Source organism: Oncorhynchus clarkii, chromosome 5 (assembly GCF_045791955.1).
Source record: "Oncorhynchus clarkii lewisi isolate Uvic-CL-2024 chromosome 5, UVic_Ocla_1.0, whole genome shotgun sequence".
Taxonomy (NCBI): Eukaryota; Metazoa; Chordata; class Actinopteri; order Salmoniformes; family Salmonidae; genus Oncorhynchus; species Oncorhynchus clarkii.
Window position 1 is genome coordinate 58,196,563 of NC_092151.1, and position 21,730 is coordinate 58,218,292.

The 21,730-nt window shown below is 45.5% G+C and overlaps 1 protein-coding gene across 2 annotated transcripts in view; it reads right to left on the reverse strand.

Annotated features, from left to right (window-relative positions):
• Positions 1–649: 649 nt before the first annotated feature.
• Positions 650–21,730, reverse strand: part of LOC139409090 (polyamine-transporting ATPase 13A3-like) — a 65,885-nt gene continuing 44,804 nt past the window's right edge. The window contains exons 5-32 of one of the 2 annotated variants that reach the window (XM_071153781.1): positions 18,831–19,010; positions 18,574–18,644; positions 16,894–16,977; positions 16,371–16,440; positions 14,961–15,095; positions 14,336–14,408; positions 13,876–14,007; positions 13,495–13,671; positions 13,175–13,332; positions 12,772–12,960; positions 12,428–12,640; positions 11,992–12,111; positions 11,810–11,827; positions 11,552–11,705; positions 11,043–11,288; positions 10,040–10,212; positions 7,780–7,908; positions 7,610–7,689; positions 7,426–7,468; positions 7,206–7,315; positions 6,930–7,026; positions 6,749–6,821; positions 6,142–6,319; positions 5,664–5,842; positions 5,397–5,485; positions 5,152–5,232; positions 4,052–4,144; positions 650–3,236 (exon numbers count right to left, since the gene is read on the reverse strand). In XM_071153781.1, the coding sequence (XP_071009882.1) occupies positions 3,024–3,236; positions 4,052–4,144; positions 5,152–5,232; positions 5,397–5,485; positions 5,664–5,842; positions 6,142–6,319; positions 6,749–6,821; positions 6,930–7,026; positions 7,206–7,315; positions 7,426–7,468; positions 7,610–7,689; positions 7,780–7,908; positions 10,040–10,212; positions 11,043–11,288; positions 11,552–11,705; positions 11,810–11,827; positions 11,992–12,111; positions 12,428–12,640; positions 12,772–12,960; positions 13,175–13,332; positions 13,495–13,671; positions 13,876–14,007; positions 14,336–14,408; positions 14,961–15,095; positions 16,371–16,440; positions 16,894–16,977; positions 18,574–18,644; positions 18,831–19,010 (3,558 nt within the window). In that variant the 3' untranslated portion in view covers positions 650–3,023. Of the gene's footprint in view, positions 3,237–4,051; positions 4,145–5,151; positions 5,233–5,396; positions 5,486–5,663; positions 5,843–6,141; positions 6,320–6,748; positions 6,822–6,929; positions 7,027–7,205; positions 7,316–7,425; positions 7,469–7,609; positions 7,690–7,779; positions 7,909–10,039; positions 10,213–11,042; positions 11,289–11,551; positions 11,706–11,809; positions 11,828–11,991; positions 12,112–12,427; positions 12,641–12,771; positions 12,961–13,174; positions 13,333–13,494; positions 13,672–13,875; positions 14,011–14,335; positions 14,409–14,960; positions 15,096–16,370; positions 16,441–16,893; positions 16,978–18,573; positions 18,645–18,830; positions 19,011–21,730 lie in introns of both variants that reach the window. The other variant, XM_071153780.1, reaches the window with a different exon arrangement.

Sequence of the window (21,730 nt, forward strand, 5' to 3'; positions counted from 1 at the left end):
TGCATGAACTCAATGCACACACACTGGAATCTACCTACACACCCACAAACTTGGGCACACATGCATACTGATGCCACACACAAACTTTCACACTCACCACATACTCTGCTGCTACAGTCTTATCTATCCTGTTGCCTAGTCACTTTACACCTACTTGATGTGCATATCGACCTCAATTACCTTGTACTCCTGCACGGTACTTCCTGAACATGGCAATGTTTTGTTATTGTTATTCATATTTGTTCCTTGTTAGTATTTCTATTGTAATTATTTTTTATCTTTAACTCTGCATTGTTGGAAAAGGACCCGGAAGTAATAATTTCACTCAGTCTACACCGGTTGTTTACGAAGCATGTGACAAATGAAATGAGATTGTATTTGATTTGAGCCCGTCATCCTAGATTTCCACCCAGCAGCTTCCTCTCATGGACAATGAGTATTAGCCCTTTGATTTCTCTTTTGACTGTGCAGTGGTTATACATGCATGCTATTATGGCTATTGCGCAGTGTGTATCGGTAGTACAGTGTGTGTTGCCAGTTGCACGGCTGTATGGAGAGAGCATACAGCTAGCTAATGAATTTCACAATGCCATTATCATACCTTGTTTCTTCTTCCATGGGAAGAAATGCAATACAGGATAAAAAAAAATTCCTTCCAAAGAGGAGCAATGAGGAGCAATGCTAGCCCATGTGTGGCCAGTTTGACACGATTTTGCAAGTCTATTCGCCTATGGATGGTTTCTACATGTTGCTGCTACACATGATTCCAAGCCAATTGCATGCTGCCTCTTCTGCGCACATACTGTTTCATAATACAAAAAGGTTCTGGTTCAGCAATAATACGATTACAGTACTGTTGGGTAAGCAGTAGTGTTCCAACCACCATGTAACAATGGCTATATGGAGCTGGGTTCATGCACATCCATGCTTCGAGTCTCCTGTATGATGATAACCACCTTAGTGGAGATGTCTGGTGGCTGCTTACAAACAAAAGCAATGGGAGAAGATCTTGAGCCTCTTTAGGAATCACAGCAGCAGCAACTACAACTGTAGAAATAAGAACTAAGATTGGAGTGTGTTCAGTTGCTGCATATTTCAGCACGGGGTCTGACTCTGCCACAGGACCCAGCCTGTCGACACCAAGGACTATTGGACTGCATGTACACCGGGTGAGGAGAAGGGGAGTGAATATAGAGTAGACCAGTGGTTCTCAACTGGTTTTGCCCCGGACACAAATTAAACCAGGTTGGCTCAGTCGCGATTTGATACACTATATATATACACATAAAAGTATGTGGACACCCCTTCAGATTAGTGGATTCGGCTATTTCAGCCACACCCGTTGCTGACAGGTGTATAAAATCGAGCACACAGCCATGCAATCTCCATAGACAAACATTGGCAGTAGATTGGCCTTACTGAAGAGCTCAGTGACCTTCAACATGGCCCTGTCACAGGATGCCACCTTTCCAACTAGTCAGTTCGTCAAATTTATGCCATGCTAGAGCTGCCCCGGTCAACTGTAAGTGCTGTTATTTTGAAGTGGAAACGTCTAGGCTCACCCGTGAAGTGGTAGGCCACACAAGCTCACAGAACGGGATCGCCGAGTACGGAAGCGCGTAAAAATCACCTGTCCTCGGTTGCAACACTCACTACCGAGTTCCAAACTGCCATTGGAAGTAACGTCAGCACAAGAACTGTTCGTCGGGAGCTTAATGAAATGGGTTTCCATGGCCGAGCAGCCGCACTCAAGTCTAAGATTGCCATGCGTCGGCTAAAGTGGTGTAAAGCTCGCCGCCAATGGACTCTGAAGCAGTGGAAATGCATTCTCTGGAGTGATTAATCACGCTTCACCATCTGGCAGTCCGAAGGACAAATCTGGGTTTGGCGGATTCCAGGAGAACGCTACCTGTCCCAATGCATAGTGCCAACCGTAAAGATTGGTGGAAGAGGAATAATTGTCTGGCACTGTTTTTCATGGTTCGGGCTAGGCCCCTTAGTTCCAGTGAAGGGAAATCTTAACATTACAGCATACAATGACATTCTAGACGATTCTGTGCTTCCAACTTTGTGGCAACAGTTTGGGGAAGGTCCTTCACTGTTATAGCATGACAATGCCCCTGTGCACAAATCAAGGTCCATACAGAAATTGTTTGTCGAGATTGGTGTGGAAGAACTTGACTGGCCTGCATAGAGCCCTGACCTCAACACCATTGAGCACCTTTGTGATCCAGACTTAATTGCCCAACATCAGTGCCTGACCTCACTAATGCTTGTGTATGAATGGAGCAAATCCTCACAGCAATGTTCCAACATCTAGTGGAAAGACTTCCCAGAAGAGTGGAGGCTGTTGTAGCAGCAAAGGGGGCACCAACTCAATATTAATGCCCATGATTTTGGAATGAGATGTTTGACAAGCAGGTGTCCACATACCTTTGGTCATATAGTGTATTTGCATCACAAAGAAAATTAGCAATGCAATCTGGAAAAATGTATGTCAATAAACTCACTGGTTTGAGACCACAAAATCAACTAACATAGTGCCGCTAATTAGCTCTATATTGAAAATAGTGACTGAAGAAAAATAGGTCAGATTAAACAATGTAATCACTTTCTAACTGGTTTTAGTCGTTTAAGTCCAGACAACTGCGACCCATTCAAAACCACCCGTGACCCAAATTTGGGTTGTGACCCACCAGTTGAGAATCGCTGGAGTAAACTATCCTTGGGATGTATTTGTGTAGTAGACAAACCTTTGTAGACCAGAGGGTGGTGGCAGGTTGAGGGGTTTGGTTGGTGGGGCTTATGTAGACTAGCCAGGTTCTGAACACTGTGATGGATCTGAGCAGCAAAGAGCATGGAGAGACCAGATACCTGGACACTCCCATTTGTCCATCCCACAAACCATTTTTACCATCACCCCATCTTTCATAGTCTTTCGCCTCGTCCTTTTCATAGACAACAGTTTGTCCTTTTGGTCGTGTATGTATATCTACTTTAGCAATATCAGGGGCGGGGGGGTGCTAGGAATCGGCCATGATCTGGCAGGAGGAGCAGTTTTCTGGGGTGTTGCCGGGCGGCGGGGGATTGGCTTCGGTGGTGGTGGTGGGTTTGGGGGGCCAGTCGGGGTCCACACTCAGCTCCTGGGCCAGGTGCATGTAGAGTGCCTTGGGTACCTTCCTCTGCCGGCAGCACAGCCACGACAGACACTTGGGTCCCCAGAGGTCTATGCCACCCTGGAAACCACACGATAACAACAAGAGGAGGGAAAGGGCAAAGAAAACTTAATGAATATTTTTTTCCTCTGTGGATATGTTTCCTCATTCATTGTCTTCCCAATTGTCTTTTGTATTTTTGTGCCTTTAGAAGGTAGAATGATCTCACATGCGCTATATAACCTAAAAAGGTAGTGATGGTATTCAGATTGGTTCACTATTGCAGCATGCATACACATTGTTTTATTATGGTTTTTAACTGTTGTGAAAAAATCTATAATTTCAACAGAATAAGTTATTATTAGGTAATTCAAATCAAGTCAAGCATGGCTGGCAATACGTTTGGGGAATTGTCGTTTTTCTGCCGAGAATTACCTCAAAATAAGCAGTGCAACAGAGAAGTTACTTAGGATAATTTGTGACACCATGGGTGGGATCAAGAGTGACACCATGGATGGGAGACATACCCTTCTCAGCTAGCCTGCAGTGGATACTGTACCTGACCTAGACCATGAGGTTTCCACTCACACTGTTAGGAGCTAACAGGGGACGCTTTGATGGCGCATGCAGCGGGAGGAGCTTACTGGAGCCAATACTGTACTACTGCTGGGGGTATTAAATACAGGAAGGAATCGTGCTCCCAGAGTAATAACACAGACAACCCACCATGGGGCGAAAGAGGGTCAGAGAACAATAAGGTCCACACATGCAAGGTTTGGGTATGTTATATAATAAGAGTGCTGGGTGATAGAGAAAGAGAAAGGAGAGAAAGAAGGGGGGGGGTCACCAGGGGAGATTAAAAGCGACGGTGGAAGAGGAGTGTCAGATTTCCCAACCTGTGTTGTCGGGGTGGCGGGGGTGGTGCCATAGCTGCCCTGCTTGTCTCGGCTGAACACAAGCTTCCATAAGACGACGTCAAGGACGAGGGTCTATGGAATAATAGGCGCAGTGGGCGGGAAAGAAATTACAAAGAGCAGAGTGGCTACTTGATCACACAGCTTTTCTCAAGCAGATTTTGTCCATCCTCATTTGTGTTTTGTATAGTCAAACTACTGAAAGGACATTTGAGGTGATTTCAGCTCTGTGCGTTAGTCGTGAGTAGAGGCAAAAGGAGTTATTCTTAACATAAACGAAGACAATAAATACAATGAGAAAGAGGGTGGCATCATCTACAACAGGATGGTGCTTTTTAAAAGTGGATTTTGTTGTGAGACCGGGATCTGTTCCTGGTGATTATCCATTGAGCGTCATTGGTTGGTGTGCGGGAGGTTGGCAGCCTTGGCGAGACCGCCATCTTGTGTCACTGCTAAGCTGTGTGTGGGAGGCTCAAGAGTGGGGAGAGAGAACTGCTCTACTGCGCAGGGCAAGCCAGGGGCATTTTCTAATAGTAAATCACCGGTGATCCATCTCTATCATTGGGCCACACAGCTCTAGGTCATCATTTTCTGCCACTTGTCTACGCTTGGAGATTGAGAAAGAGCAGAGCCTGGGTGTGTAACCAACCACCCATTAGATTTAATGCGCTGAGTGGTTTACAGCGTGGCCGTCACTGTGGTGATGACCGGTTGTATTTAAAGAAAGGGAGGAATTGTGTGAGTGTCCCCGCTCAAGTTACAAGAGGGCATTTTCAGTTGGTTACGTCAATGAAAGACGAGGCAGTTTCTGTCTTTTTCATACTGAAAAGATAGTCAAATGGTACATCACAGCTCAGCCCTCCACTTCATCCTTTAACACTCTCCGACAGTAGGTCAGAGTCAACGCACAATCGAACACCACGTGACAACCTATGCACCTTCATCAAAACACTGACGATGACAACATTGATGACGTCAACACTGACAAAACAAAAACTGTACATGCGAAAAATACCTATGTAACATGGTGTAAAGAGAGCCCAGAATACTGCAAAATGGACAGTTTAGTGTGTGTGTCTTACCTCCGCCAAGACAGACACGGCTGCATTGACTACGATGATGAAGAACAGAGCGATTCTCCATTCAAATGGAACACACACAATCTAGACGGGAGGGAGAGGAACAGATTCTCAAGAGCACATTTAAACAAGAAAAGTGAAGCAACGCCATGTTAATTCACAAAGTCATTACTGTAGGACCCAATTCAACCGAAGCTTGAGGCTAATATCTGTATGAAGCTCGTCTCTCCTGGTTGATGCCCACTCACCTCTAGGAATTCATCGATAGCAGACACAGGGTAGAACATGATGAAGAACAGAAATATGTACAAGCCAATACATGACACCACGAAGGGCCCTGCAGAGAAAGAGACGGACAGAACAACTAATCAAACATAGGTCAGTCACACAGGAAAAAATTGTGGATTTCCAACCAATCTCAAACCTTAACTTGATTTTGGATCCAACACTTAAAAAAAACACTTTTATACTGTTAGACGATTTTCAGGCGAATTCGTGGGAACATTGGTCCTCACAGTTTTTGTAGCTGGGCTGTCTGAAGGGCTTCCCCTTGGAGAAGACGATGGCCACGATGAGGTACTGGAAGGAGGAGACGTAGAACAGGGAGGTGTTCTCGTAGTTCTTGATGTTGTGGTCGTCCTCAGAGGAGTTGTGCTTCGGGGAGAAGTTGGCATGGGGGGACGAGTTGCAGGCACTGGGAGAGGAGAGAACAGAGATGCACACACAGTCATATGTATATCGGGAAGCAGTTTTACAAGTCAAAGGTTGACTGGCGACGTCCCTACTGTTTGCAGTAATAGTATACAATAAGACGTTCACGGTATATGGCTTATTGGTTTGTTTTGAGTCTGGTAGTGTCGTCTCGTTGGTAGATTGGTGTATTGTTACAGGTTATTGGTGTGAATTGGTGATTTTACATTCTTACTGCTGTCCCCCTAATGGTGTGTTTTGAATAGGTCCAGTAGTTAGCTTGGGAGTTGAACTTGGACTCACTCAGACTCTGGCGTCCAGATGTCGTACCAGGCCTGGTGTCGGACCCAGAGGAAAGCGATGGTCTGGAAGCCCAGACAGATGAGGATCTGAGTCAGTACGGAGAACAGCAGAGGGCCTGAGATCAGACCTGAGGGGGGACGCCTCGACACCAGCTCCTTCCACGCTGGGTTCAGAGACACTGGACAGAGAAGGTGGGAGAGACAAAGACACAGGGAAAGAAGTAAGGAACCGGAAGGTAGGATGGGTAGAGAGAGTGAAGTACAAACCCAGCGAAGCTGGTAGTAGATCAAACATTTAATTTAAAAGGACAAGTTCACTTTCATTTCTAACAAATCTCCATTTTCTAAAATTTCACCTGGTTTATAGAAACTTACCAACATCTAAAGACCTGCATCACTCTACTGAGAGCTTTGCCGTTTCTAAAATAAAGTATTTGGGTGTTTTTGGAGACTTTGTTCATATTTATCCGTGACTCCCATACTGCAGAACGAGCAATGAGGAAGTCTATTGCTGGTGGGGTAAGTTTCTAAAAACCAAATTAAATCGCAATAAAAGTGTCAGGACACTTGTGGACAAGTGTCAAACTAGCTAGTATTGATCTACTTACTGGTGAAGACGATGAGGAGGATGATAGCGATGTCGATAAAGAGGAACTGGAAGTCTCCCAGGTTACTGAGGATCTGACATGGTTACAGAGAGATAAGGTCAGAGGTCAGCTACTGTATACACCAGAGACTAGTAATATCCTGACAGGAGTGCAGAGACTAAGGGAGGGGTACTGTACTCACAGAGTAGAGCAGGGTGACACTGATGTACTGGATGATGCTGTAGAGGGCCATGAACTTGAACACACAGAAGGAGGTGATGAGAGCCGCTCGCCCTTCTCTGTGGATAGATATTATTATAAAAAAATTTTTAGGAACAAATCGAGCGAGTCAGTATGCAAGTGCTTTTATAAGGCTCACTGATTAGTCTCTAAGCTTGGCAGTAGGCTGGTGTTCATTTGTTAGCCATGTTGAGCTGATGGGTAGTGTTCTGGTGCTTGAGGCCCAGAGCAGGCCTACCTGATGAGGCTGGGCACACAGGAGATGTTGGGGGTCCTGGAGGTGAAGGGAGAGGCTACAGAGGCCTCCAGCTCGGAGAGAGAGATCCCACCATGAGCCCTCTTCAAAGCCTAGAGAGCGAGGTTGGAGGGGGGGAGAAAGTTGAAGCAATAACATAGAAGACACTATCTGCATGATCATTTGACAACAAAAAACACTTTCAAAAGAGGTCTGTACTTACACCACAATCATTTGCGCCATCTCCACACATGCCCACAAAATAGCTGCAGATGGGGAAAGATAATTTACTGTTTTTAACTGTAATTTACAAAATGTGTAATGAATGCAATTTAAACAGATCTATGAAGAGGGTGAGTGTGTACTGTGCTATTTGTGCCCATGGGGTCAACAGCGTCTCTACTCACTCCACACTCTGCAGTGCTTCAATGAGCTGGGTCTTCTGGTCGGGGGCCATTCGGGCAAACACTGTCCCATGCAGCACCAACTACACCACATAGGCCGACAACAATGCATTAGACACAACCAAATCACAACAGCAATAGCTATGTGTTTATTGGGGAATGGACCCCATTACCTTCTGCAGCACATCCTGAAAGTGCTCAGAGATGACAGCAAAGGACTTGCCACTCATGGCGAAGTGGTACTGGTCCTGAGACGTGGGCTCGTCAGTGTGACACACATCCTCTAGACTGATCTCTATTTCCTGTTGGGACAGGGGGGCAAGCAGGTACAGGTGAACAAGGGAAGAATAACATCTTTTAGTCAACTAAATGCCCTTTCATTTTTAGTGACGTCACATTTGTATTGCCTCATTAACCTGTAGTAAACATACGTCACTGACTTCTATGTGCACAAACATGCATAGCGTTGTCCTACCAACACATGTCTGAGTAACATCCTATTCTCTTCCCAGTAGCAGAAATATGACAAACATATAGAAGAATTATCTGGCCATGTAAATTCCTCACTCAGCCTACATAGATAGTGTACATTACATACAGAACAAATAGACACACACACACACAAGTGGAGAGAGCGCGAGAGAAGCATAATCACCAGATGGTGCCGCAAAGCAGGAAGGGTTGCACATCCGTCACTCGGTCACGTCATTGGCATTGTGGTCAACGTTCCACAGATGCCACAGCCACATTGGGGTCCAAAAGTAGAATGGGAGCTAATGACTGTTTCGCCCAGTGATGTAGTGGAGTCACAAAAACGAGTCCAAATCGGTGCTCGAGTACTGGTCCAAGTGTTCAAGTCTGAGTCCCCATTAACACAAAATAAAAGTTATTTACCCAGTCAGATACAGTGTAGTGGCAAGAGGAATTGAGTCAATAAATTGACCCCTATGACTGAACAAGTAGTCGCCTAAACAAATAGTTAACGGTCCGGTCTGCAAGTAGCCTAGTTTTAGAACGAGCCACTTGCAAAATGTGTCCCGCCAATGCACGATAGAGAGAAAAACACGTAGTGCCGGTATTATGGGTCATATCTTTAGAACCGTAAGGGCTAGAATCAAGCTGTTTCTCTCAGGAAAAGAGGGAGAGTTGCTACAGAACCTGCCTATGAAATGCAGTGGGGAAAGTGGGAGGGTTGAGCGAGACTACAAATTCAAAGACAGCCTCCTTCTCTATACTCAAGGGAGAGAAAAACATAGCTAGACTTGTTTTACTATTAAACTCAATGCAGCTACTGTTTTTCATTTCGTAAAGCAGCTTGTGTTTCTTAACCAGGCAAAGGATAGCCAACGAGGAAGTTGTGACTGGTTATCTACGGGAAGCAAGAGAGAGTCGCTAACGTGATGTGTATAATCAGAGGCGGAGCCCGTCTGCCTCACCTCTTGCTCCCCCGCAGCTCACATGATGTAGGCCGGGTTTGGTGCATCCTTCCCACTGCTGAACAGAACTGTGCTGCGCATCTGTGCTGCTAATAAAGCTCTCAATTTCACCCAAAAACTTTTTCAAGTCCACTTAGCAGTCAGATTTTAGTCAGAGGTAATTTATTCGTGTCTCGTTTTAGTCAACTGAAATGAAAAAGCTTTTTCATTTCGTTTTTTTTTTCTGGGTCTATTTAGTTAGTTAAAGTCTCGTCAATTGCCACTGAAAAATATTTTGTCACTATTTTCGTTGACGAAATTACCACTGGTTTCCATATAAACTGATGTGGAGACCTTAAAGGGTTTCATTGCCAAATCCCTATATCTACTTCCTCAGAGTCAGATGAACAAGGGATACCATTTTTATGTCTCAACGTCCAGTACGAAGGAAGTTGGAGCAAGTTTCGTGAGCCAAAGCTAACTAGCTTTAGCGCAACGACGAAGTCCACAAGGACAGTTAGCATGCTAGTTGTTCCCATAGACTTCCAGTAATTGCACTAACGCTAGGTAGAAACTTCCTTCAAACTGAACACATACAAATGGTATCCACAAGTTCATCTGACTGAGGAAGTAGATAAAGGGCTTCATTGCCAAAATCCCAAACTATCCCTTTAAGGTATGCCAGTAAATATACATATTCCTGATAGCATCTAGACACAATCTGACACAATGACTGGCTGCCATTGTCTAGAACCCAGAACACACCCATTCATTCATCCATTCTTGCTGCATGTGATCACTGGGCTATTTCTGAATTCTGATGTAACCAGCTTCTCATTGAAACTGAGGGGGATCCGAACAACTAGCTTAATCATGACTCATGCTGGCCCACAGAGGGCACTCGTGTGGTGTTTCTGTTTTCCATCTCACTCACCCAGCATCTAGTGTGTGTGTGTGTGTGTGTCTGTCTGACAGAGCTGTAATTAGCCACACCCACCGCCAGGGGTCCATCTCTCACCTCCAGGCGTGGGGCTTTGCCCACATGTTTGCTGGGTTTGTCTGCGTAGCACCAGTTGATCTTGGCCGACTGACCATCTTTGGAGGGCAGCGCGTCGGCGATGATGACCCGGTCCTGAGGGGGGATCATGCCACAGTCCCTGGCCACTGAGATGGCCGTCAACATGTTGTCACCTGGAGGAAAGATGTTAAATGTTGCCTTTAGGCACAGACCTACTCATAACCATTATGGAAGGGGGGGGGACACACAAAACAGATTTTTAGATCATTGCCCAAGAGGCGACTGCCTCCTATCCCCTGAGGTACAGGGGGGTATTGTCCTGGCGCTATGCTTTTGTGAAACTCTAAACCTGGGTAGGGGTTGGGGCGGCCTGGGCATACTGGCTCTGGACCAGTGGTCCGCATGACAGGCCACGGGTTAGTGAGAGGGGTTGGCGGGCGGTGAAACCATATAATTGTGTGATTACATTTACAGTGCTGAAAGCGACAGAGGGAGAAAAGGAGAGAGGGACACCGGGCAGGACTTTGGCTCTTTCTGCCAGTTAAGCTGCACGGCCCAGAACTTTATTAGTCTGGATTCCAGGAATACCTCCGTAAAGCGTTGAGAACCACAAGAAAAATCCAAAGATCATCACAGCCAACATCACATTCTACGTGTGTGAGGCATGGCTACAGTATGAATGGGTACTGGTGGTTGTCATTAGAGAGTGACAACTCATGTCCGATAGTGATCCTGTGTGGCTAGGTTGGTAGAGCATGGCGCTTGAAACACCAGTATTGTGGCCACCCATATGTGGAATGTATGCATGCATGATTATATGTCGCTTTGGGGAAAAAAGCTTCTGCTAAATGGCATATACCTTGAGGTCACTCATCACTGATTCAAGACCATTGGCATCCAAGTCTACTGAATGGCTTTCACAGATCCAGTCAAGTCAGATCAGTGATGATGTTTTACTGTGTATGTTGATATGATAAACATGTTGGTGTGCCCGCTTTCTCACCAGTGACCATGACGGTGCGGATGTGTGCCCTGCGGAGGTCCTCCAGTACCCCGGCGGTCTCAGCCTTCAGCTTGTTCTGCATGATGATCAGCCCCAGGAACTCCATGTTGGCCTCCATCTGGTCCCTGTTGACGTTCTGGACTTTGTGCCAGGTGAGTTTGGACTCGAGGCGGCGGTGGGCCAGGGCGATGACACGGAAGCCCTGCTTGGTGTAGTCCTCCAGAACATCCGCAAAGTCCTCTGGAACTACATGGACAGACGGTTTCGAAAAAACATCTTCAAAATGAACAATTCCAGGGAGCAAAACATTTCACTGAAAATGCTCGTCTTTATCATGGCATTGGCATCAGGTCAATAGTATGACGTGACCATGATTATCACACTTAGTTAGTCCAAGGCTACGACTGAATAGCCGAGCGTTCGTTCCTTACTATACTGGCCATAACTTCTCAATAGGAGCATCTGCAAAATGTACTGTCAAATTCAGAGTAAACAGTTAAGAGACCAACCAGTGTCTTTCTTGCAGAGGCTGGCCACCACCTCTGGCGCTCCCTTGAGGTAGGCATCCATGCGCTTCTCCCCCAGCAGACGGGCTACCACACACATCCTCTGCAGCGCCGAGGAGAAGGGGAACTGACGCACAATACCAATCTCATAGGCCAACTGTATGGGGACACAACACACATAATTCCCTTTCACCTCCAGATCTTTCACCTCCAAGTCAAACTAGGATAAATATTAAAAACAAGAGCGACAGCACTACTTACCGACAAGTCATACAGCTCCTACAGTGTGACAGTGAAGTAAACAGAGTGAATGTACAATCAAACAGTGCCTTTCAAATAATATGTGACAGGTTGTGACAGGTGAATATGTGACAGAGCTTAATCTTAATCATTTACACATCAGTGCCTTGCTCTCGGGTGGGGTGGGGGTAAACTATTCGTACCATGTCCTGTTCGGGTGACATGACGGGCTCGGGGGGCATCAGCTGCTTGGGGGGCCGCACCACGGTGGGCATGATGCGGTCGTGGAGGGAGGTCTCCTCCTCAGTGGCCTCCTCCAGGATCTGACAAGGAGAAGAGGGAGGAGTAAACATGAAAGAAACGCTAAGCTGCATCGAAAGTGGATATTTCAACTGACCAACATCTCAAAATGGACCCATAAGTGTGATCGGCACATCATTGAAAGTCAGGGGAAAGCGAATATGCTTTGAGATATTTTCCGGCTTACAATTTCTTACATCAAAGTAAGAAATAGTAAGCCGGAAAATCTATCAAAGCAACTTGTCCAATATACTTTCGACATATCTCGGCATGAAACACATTGGACGGATTAAGAAATAGTGAAGGACAGAGGTTAAAGGTCCAGTTTCGGTCACTCACCCAACCTGTGGCCTCAAACATCTTCAGGTCCAGAGGGTCTCCGGACAGCTGGCCATCAATCTTGGTAAGAGAGTGGCAGGTGGCCATGCAGGCTACAAACTGGGACTTGACCAGATTCTCCTTGTAAGCATTCTCCTCTGACAGGTGGAAAGAGCCATTCTCCACTCTCTGGACTCCCCATAAGTCTAGTCCATCCTCTGTGAGTGTACCCGTCTGAGGAGAGAGTAACAGAGATGGTGAATAGGGGGAGAATAACCCTTTCGTCAAAGTAAATATAGAGGTCAGGCCATAATACAACTAGTTTCCCAAGCATAGCCTCTACTAGTGTGTGTGTGTGTGTCCACCTTGTCGAAGCAGACCAGGTTGAGCTGGCCACAGATGTTGATCCTCTGGGGGCTGATGCAGAAGATGCCGATGCGTTTGAGGCGGCGCTGGGCGTACACGATGCCCGCCGTCATGGCAGCGGGCAGCGCGGGGGGCACGGTGATGGTGATGATGTCCAGGGACTCGATGATGATGGTCTTGGCTGGTACCTGGGCCACAGTAGAGGAGAGGGCAAAGAAAACAAGTCCAATACAATAGGAGTTCATGTAGGAATTGAATGTGATGCTAAATAGCCAGTCTTTTTCAGTTCAACTCCATTTTCCAATGAAATGCCCTGACCACATTACCACTGACCATTACCACTGTACACCATCTAAAAAGGACTAGTCACTCTCCCTCTTCCCTGAATGTTCAGTCCAGTACCTTGTTCATTATGCTGAGGACAATGGAGTAGACAAAGCCGATACCGGCTATAGCCACCAGGCACAGCAGGAAGAGGTAGGCGTCGCGGTACAGCTTGAAGTCCGTGGGCTTGGGGTAGAGGATGGAGCGCACCAGCTGGCCCTTAGCTGTGCTGAAGCCTGGTGGGGGAGGGGGACACAGACGAGCATATTTACGATGATAGCAGAATTCAGAATGTGCCAACTGATCCTAAAAATACATCTGAGGGTAGATCATGATCGAACAAAAATAAAATAGGTTGTGTGTGCGCGTGTTGTGACTGAGGACACATACACACTGACCTGTGCGGACCACCACTGCCTTGACCAGTTCCCCTGAGTAGAAACGGGTCTGGATGATGTGCGTGCCACAGAAGAGGGTGTGTCTCTTGTGCTCCTCCATGCTGTAGGCCCCGTCACCCTCCTTGTCCCCCTCACCCGGGTTGGGGAGGTTGGTCTTGGTGACCGGCACACTCTCACCTTGGGGGAGGAGGAGGTAGGAGGGACAGGAGGGGGGGGCGAGAAGGAGGTTGAGTCTGGGAGCTTTGAGCATAAGTATACAGCATTTACAGAGTGTAATGTTGTGTGCTGTTTTGCACAAATGTAAAATATACATTTTGTATTTGGGTAGTGAGACAGACAGACGTTGGTCTGTCTGTCTGTAGCAGAATTTCCAGGTCACACCTGTCAGCATGCTCTCGTTGACAATGCAGGTGCCGCTGACCAGCACCGCATCGCACGGCATGATGGTCCCGTTGCTAGGGATGACCATGACATCGCCGGGCACCAGGTCAGTGGACAGGGCCTCCTCGATGTCTGCTATGATCCAACACAAAGGAGAGGAGAGAGGCAGTAGGTGTGGAGACAGGGGGGAGAGGAAGAGAGCAGAGGAAAGAGAGAAAGGAAGGGAAAGTAGAGGGCAGTAAGAGAGAGAGAAAACGAGAGGTATTCCGTGCATCTCTTGTTCAGCACATCTCTCATTACTCTTGCCACTCTGGGCAGCAGGGGAAAAACGCTGAGGCATCATCATATGTGGGCCTGAGCTCACTGCCGCAGACACGCACAAAAAAAAGTGTGACCTTCTAGCGGCTAATTGAACACTAGCCAAAGTGCATAAAATCTAAATGAGGTATGTTAGACAAACCGTTGTTGGCTCTGCAGACTGAAACACGGACAATACTGTGTGCTGCCACCATGTCGTGAAGCATGACGTATTGCTGAAAAGTAGAGAAAAGTTTCAGAAAACAGAAAATAAGCAGAACCACACATCAGGTGCTAGAAAAACAGGCCTCTAGCTAACAGCTTCTAATTTCCCTCGGGGTTAGAGAGAAGCCTTCACCCCCCCTCTTCTTCCACCCTTTCTCCATCCATGCCCTTCCTCTACATATCCTTCTCTTCACAAATGCAGTGTGATTCTAAAGGGGGCTTTGGGTAAACCCAGGGCACCGGCAGAAGTCTCCACCCCTCCTCTTCCATTTCCCTACCTATGCGGTGTGATTGTAAGGGGGTGAACCCAGGGCCTCGGGGGCAGCAGACCATACAGAGATGGGCCCTTTCATGCAGGCCTGAATGGTTCTGGGATTAGAGTGGGGAGGGGGCTATTGCAGTTAACTCTGGCTTAGTCCAGCTTTGTTGAGCTCAGGCTGGATCAGCAAGGCCCCAGATTCACCTTTAACTTTTTATTATTTCATAAATGTTGTAAAAATGAAGGAAGTAAGAGGAGGAGTTGAGAAAGACAAAGAAGGGAACGTGAGGGGGGGCAGACGTACCTTTTTAATGGTGTACAGAGAGGTAGCTATGGATATGACCGACATGAAGACGATGGCTACGGCGTAGTAGTAGTACTCGTCGGCGCTCCACAGGATCACACTGAAGAGCTGGAAGATGTAGAAAGGGTTGAGGACCTGCAGGGGGGAGAGACCGGGGGACAGGTAGTTCAGCCAACTTCTTCAAAACAACAAACTGCAACAAAAAACATCAATTTGGACATACTACTAGAATAATGACTGATTAAGCCAGACTTAACCAGTCATGGTTTGGCGTAAGTGTGAAGATGGTATAAATGAACGCCAAATATCCCTTTGATTGACACATATGGTTCAATGTGTTTCTTTATACAGAGCGCACAACAGAGACAGAGAGCGAGATGGAGACTGTCGCAGAGAGAGTGAGGTCAGAAAGAGCGAAAGAGACATCAGAGAGATAGAAAGACAATAAGGAGCTGAGAGGAACTGCGGAGGTGGAAAATGCTGTTTGTACTGCCATTGTTGGCCCTGTTCACTCATTAGACTAAAGACAACCTCCCTGCAACAACTGAGAATCATTATGTCCGGTCATTTTTTAAAAACATTTTTCTTTTTTTAAAGCTGTTGGCTTCCATTCAACAAAATGTAATCATTAGAATGCCACGCACAGCTCTTGGATATGATTCTCATTATTTGGATCACACTGTTGCAGGAGAGCTGTAAATGTAAAACTTGCAGTGTATTTGAGGTTTAAAAGTGCTTCTGACGTTTGTAATTTCAGACTTGATTTTCCCTTATGAAAAATGTAACAACCGCTACAAAAATGTCCATTAATTAAAATTCACATAATAAATTCACATTTCCTGTTGCTGAAAGATTATTTTCCAGCTGTAGCAAACACGCTAAAATTAAGATCCTACATCTATCAGGATCACATATAAAATAGCTATTGATTTTCATATGCAGCTTTGGATGTAAATTATTAGTAAGTTGTCTGTATGTCCTTTGGGTGGTGGACCATTCTTGATACACACTGAAAACTGTTGAGCGGGAAAAACCCAGCAGCGTTGCAGTTCTTAAAACACTCAGGCACTTAATTTTTTGTCTTGCCCATTCACCCTCTGAATTGCACACAGACAGAATCCATGTCTCAATTGTCTCAAGGCTTAAAAACCCTTCATGTCTTCTCCCCTTCATCTACACTGATTGAAGTGAATTTAACAGGTGATATCAATAAGGGAGAGTAGCTTTCACCTGGACAGTATGTCAAGGAAAGAGCAGGTGTTCCTAATGTTTTGTACACTTACTGTAGGCTAATGATATCAATTACTTCTCAGAGACAATGAAAAAGGAACCATGGCAAGAACATCAAGCATTCTTTAAGTAAAGGACATGAATACCTTATTCCCATTTAAACCCCAAAACCTCTCCTACCTCTTTGATTAGCAGCTTGAAAACTGAAGGCACTTTCACTGCAATTTCATTCACTCCAAAAAACAGTCTCCTGTGGGAAAGAATGAGACGGGTTCAACATTTACAGTTCAAACACTAACAGCTCACTCCACTTTATAACAAACCGTTGTAAAGGGTTGTAATAAAACCCTTGATAAGGTGCCGACACTGACAGTGCTGCATTAAGTAGGTCAGAGTCACACTCTCAACACACACTAGACGCTGGGTATGTGATACACAGGGAGCATTAGGCCAGTCCTGAGCAGACTGACAGCAGGGCTATTATTAGGTGTTTTCAGGGCTTTGTTAGGTGACTGGGCTATTAGATGTCCGGTCGTCTAAGGCGACAAGAGATGCTGCTGTGGCCGGCAGCTGTGAAGTCTGTGGGATGGGGGTGGTGAATCTACCATAGGAAAGGGCAAACCTCTGGGTTATTCAATAAGCTGCAGTAGTAGCTGTAGTCCGGAGTCCAGTCGAGGGTAAAGTGCAATGAAATAGTCTCTACCTGTACTCCTGCTGGTTGCTGGTGAGCCCCGTGCTGTGCTCTGAGTGGATGTTGGAACAGGTCACCTCCAGGTCTTCCAAGCCCCTGTGGTGTGTGTGCAGGCATGCGTGAAAGAGGGGAAACCAGAAACTTCCACTGGAACACATTTGCTTGGATACACACACATAAAAATTGAAATATCACATTTACTTAAGTATTTAGACCCTTTACTCAGTCCTTTGTTGAAGCACCTTTGGCAGCGATTACAGCCTTAAGTCTTCTTGGGTATGATGCTACAAGCTTGGCACACCTGTATTTGGGGAATTTCTCCCATTCTTCTCTGCAGATCCTCTCAAGCGCTGTCAGGTTGGATGGGGAGCATTGCGGCACAGCTATTTTCAGGTCTCTCCAGAGATGTTTGATTGGGTTCAATTCTGGGCTCTTTTTTGAGACTTTTCCCAAAGCCACTCCTGTGTTGTCTTGGATGTGTGCTTAGGGTCGTTGTCCTGTTGGAAGGTGAACCTTAGGACCTCAGACTGGGGCAGAAGGCTCTGGAGCAAGTTTTCATCAAGGATCTCTCTGTACTTTGCTCCATTCATCTTTCCTTCGATCCTGACACGTCTCCCAGTCCCTGCCGCTGAAAAACATCCCCACAGCACGATGCTGCCCCCAACATGCTTCACCATAGGGATGGTGCCAGGTTTCCTCCAGACGTAATGCTTTGCTTTCAGGCCAAAGAGTTGAATCTTGGTTTTATCAAACCAAAGAATCTTGTTTCTCATGGTCTGAGAGTTCTTTAGGTGCCTTTTGGCAAACTCCAAGTAGGCTGTCATGTGCCTTTTACTGAGGAGTGGCTTCCGTCTGGCCACTAGCATAAAGGCCTGTTTGGTGGAGTGCTGCAGAGATGGTTGTCCTTCTGAAAGGTTCTCCCATCTCCACAGAGGAATTCTGGAGTTCTGTCAGAGTGACCATCAGGTTCTTGGTCACCACCCTGACCAAGGTCCTTCTTCCCCGATTGTTCAGTTTGGTGGTTCCAAACTTCTTCCATTTAAGAATGATGAGGCCACTGTGTTCTTGGGGACCTTCAATGCTGCAGAAATGTTATGGTTCCCTTCCCCAGATCTGTGCCTCGACACAATCCTGTCTCGGAGCTCTACGGACAATTCCTTCAAATTCATAGCTTGGTTTTTGCTCTGACATGCACAGTCAACTGTGGGACAGGTGTGTGCCTTTCCAGATCATGTCCAATCAATCAAATTTACCACAGGTGAACTCCAATCAATTTGTAGGAACATCTCAAGGATGATCAATGGAAACAGGATGCACCTGAGCTCAATTTCAAGTCTCATAGCAAAGGGTCTGAATACTTATGTAAATTAGATATATATATATATATATATATATATATATATATATATATATATATATATATATATATATATATATATATATATATATATATATATATATATATAATCTTATATAATACATTTGTAAAAAAATTCTAAAAACCTGTTTTCGCTTTGTCATGGGGTATTGTGTGTAGATTGATGAGATGTACACATTTAATCTATTTTAGAATAAGGCTGTAACGTAACAAAATGTGGAAAAATTGGAGGCATCTGAATCCTTTTGAATGCACTGTAACTTTAAAAAATGTCCAGGTCACTGAATATAATTATGGTTCGTTAAATTGCTTACGTTAACACCTCAAAATTCTGGACCTCGTCATTCCAGTAGTACTTTGTGCTATGGAGTGTAAAATAGCGAATCTGAAATGAGAAGGAAAAAAAAAAGAATAACACAATGTTATCAACAGAAGGCAGAAACTTTTTTGGTGCACCCCCCCAATTGACCATGAAAGTTTATATTTTTGTGACTGTGTGAGAGAAAGACAGGTAAAATAAGTAAAAAGACCATCCATGTATGTTACTGTGTGTGCCATCACGTGTTATTACCTGAGTGGGCTGGTACTCTGCGTACTTCCTGTTGAACTCCTGGGTGGGGCTGTTCGAGGAGTGGGGGGAGTGTCCGTTGGCCATGGGGGGAGTGGTCTGGGTCTCCAGGCTGTCAAAGGGGTTCCTCCCGGGGGCCAGCATCACACGCACCTTGGCTAGGAACCAGCGCTTAAACTCATCCTGAGAAACACACACACACACACACACACACACACACAATCAGCAGTGACAGGTTGTCTTGTATTCCCGTTACTTAAGTGAAGCAAAAATAAAGCCTTTGTATGTGAACAGCGTCAGATTCATTGATGGAGAGTCTGATGCATTATCCTGGTTTTGTATTTTTCTATCCACTATGCTCATTGACGGGACATTCCAATTTACCATGATAATTATTCATCACAATAGAAATATAATCCCCGGTACAATATCAACTGCACTGCTGCACTTATAGTCTGTCGGGACCCTGCGTAAAATTTCCTGATGACCCGCTGCCCTGTAATCCCAAACTCTTAAACTAACCCCCAAATCCTTTCAAATAAAGGTATATAATGAGTCAAATAAGCACTAGGTTAAAACATAGGCAACAAACGTAAGCTGGTAGACACACCAGAGAGGTGTAAACTACACCTCCACGCTTGGATGTGGTCGCATCATTGCGAGCTACAAATTCTACCTGGTCACTTCACTCAAAACATTATATTTTTGGGGTTTTGGTTTCAAGTTGCCCAAAGTCAATTAGCCTGTGCTATTTGTTCAAAAAAAAAGATAAGCAAATTAATCTCTACTGAACAAAATACATCTGCAATTCCGGAGCCCTATCTTGACAGCAAAATTGTAGCAACAATAGCCTAATTGGCAACCCATATACATGCCAATCACTGGCACTTGCACGTCAAAATATATTTATCATGCATTCCTGCTTCGACATAACTAAGTATTTCTTTAATCATACCATCGCAATAGCACTGAAAATGACCCTAAAACATTACTCCAAATGTTTTCTATTGCGTGACGCCGTAACAAAATCATGGGCTGGTGCCACCAACTGAAAATGTTAGTGGCAGTGGCACCAGTGCCAAAAGGGGAAAAAGTGGCATACCATGGCATATGGTTTACATCGGTTCATGCTCATCAAACCATTCAGTAATCAAACCTGCCTTGTGGATGGGGGCATTGTCATCCTATGAGGGAATAGCCAAGATAATGGCCTGCTCCAAATTGTTATACATGTTCCTAAGCATGACAGGATATAATTGCTTATTGAACTCAGGAACCATACCTGTGTGGAAGCACCTGATTTCAATATACTGTACATCCCTCATTTACTCAAAAGGCTCAATTGTGTTGCCAGTTGCCTATATATGGATAACATGGGTTCATTGTAGGCTAGCATTGCATGTTAAAGAGAAAGCAAGTGCCATGATCCCACAGGAAATAGGACTATGGGAGTTTGTTATGCTCCGGCGTTGAGAATATGGGCATTATAGTCTATCCAGAGACCAAAAAGCTGAACAGATGAGTCATTCCACAAAATGAGTGCCTTTTAATATTTTAAGTACAAATTGTGCACCAATATTGAATTTTAAAAGCCTGTAACATTCAATATAGACCACACGGACAATTCAATAAATCAGATTTTTATATGAATAAAGTCTTGCTAGTTAGTGCCAAAATTCAGCATGTCCCTCATTTTAAGGTCAACCCTGTTACATGAACTGAACTCTCGTTTTAACATATTGAAACTAATGCCTTTTATTTTAAAAAATTGCTATAAAAAAACATCTAATAGTCAAATCATAGTGTAAAAGCAGGTGAGCTGATTCTACTACACTGCTCAAAAAAATAAAGACACTAAAAACACTAAAATAGCACATCTTAGATCTGAATGAATGAAATATTCTTATTAAATACTTTTTTCTTTACATAGTTCAATGTGCTGACAACAAAATCACAAAATTATCAATGGAAATCAAATTTATCAACCTATGGAGGTCTGGATTTGTAGTCACACTCAAAATTAAAGTGGAAAACCACACTACAGGCTGATCCAACTTTGATGTAATGTCCTTAAAACAAGTCAAAATGAGGCTCAGTAGTGTGTGTGGCCTCCACGTGCCTGTATGACCTCCCTACAGCGCCTGGGCATGCTCCTGATGAGGTGGCGGATGGTCTCCTGAGCGATCTCCTCCCAGACCTGGACTAAAGCATCCGCCAACTCCTGGACAGTCTGTGGTGCAATGGAGCGAGACATGATGTGCTCAATTGGATTCAGGTCTGGGGAACAGGCGGGCCAGTCCATAGCATCAATGCCTTCCTCTCGCAGGAACTGCTGACACACTCCAGCCACATGAGGTCTAGCATTGTCTTGCATTAGGAGGAAACCAGGGCCAACCGCACCAGCATATGGTCTCACAAGGGGTCTGAGGATCTCATCTCTGTACCTAATGGCAGTCAGGCTACCTCTGGTGAGCTCATGGAGGCGAACGTGGCAAATTTGCCAATCTTGGTGTTCTCTGGCAAATGCCAAACGTCCTGCACGGCGTTGGGCTGTAAGCACAACCCCCACCTGTGGACGTCGGGCCCTCATACCACCCTCATGGAGTCTGTTTCTGACCGTTTGAGCAGACACATGCACATTTGTGGCCTGCTGGAGGTAATTTTGCAGGGCTCTGGCAGTGCTCCTCCTGCTCCTCCTTGCACAAAGGCAGAGGTAGCGGTCCTGCTGCTGGGTTGCTGCCATCCTACGGCCTCCTCCACGTCTCCTGATGTACTGGCCTGTCTCCTGGTAGCGCCTCCATGCTCTGGACACTACGCTGACAGACACAGCAAACCTTCTTGCCACAGCTCGCATTGATGTGCCATCCTCGATGACCTGCACTACCTGAGCCACTTGTGTGGGT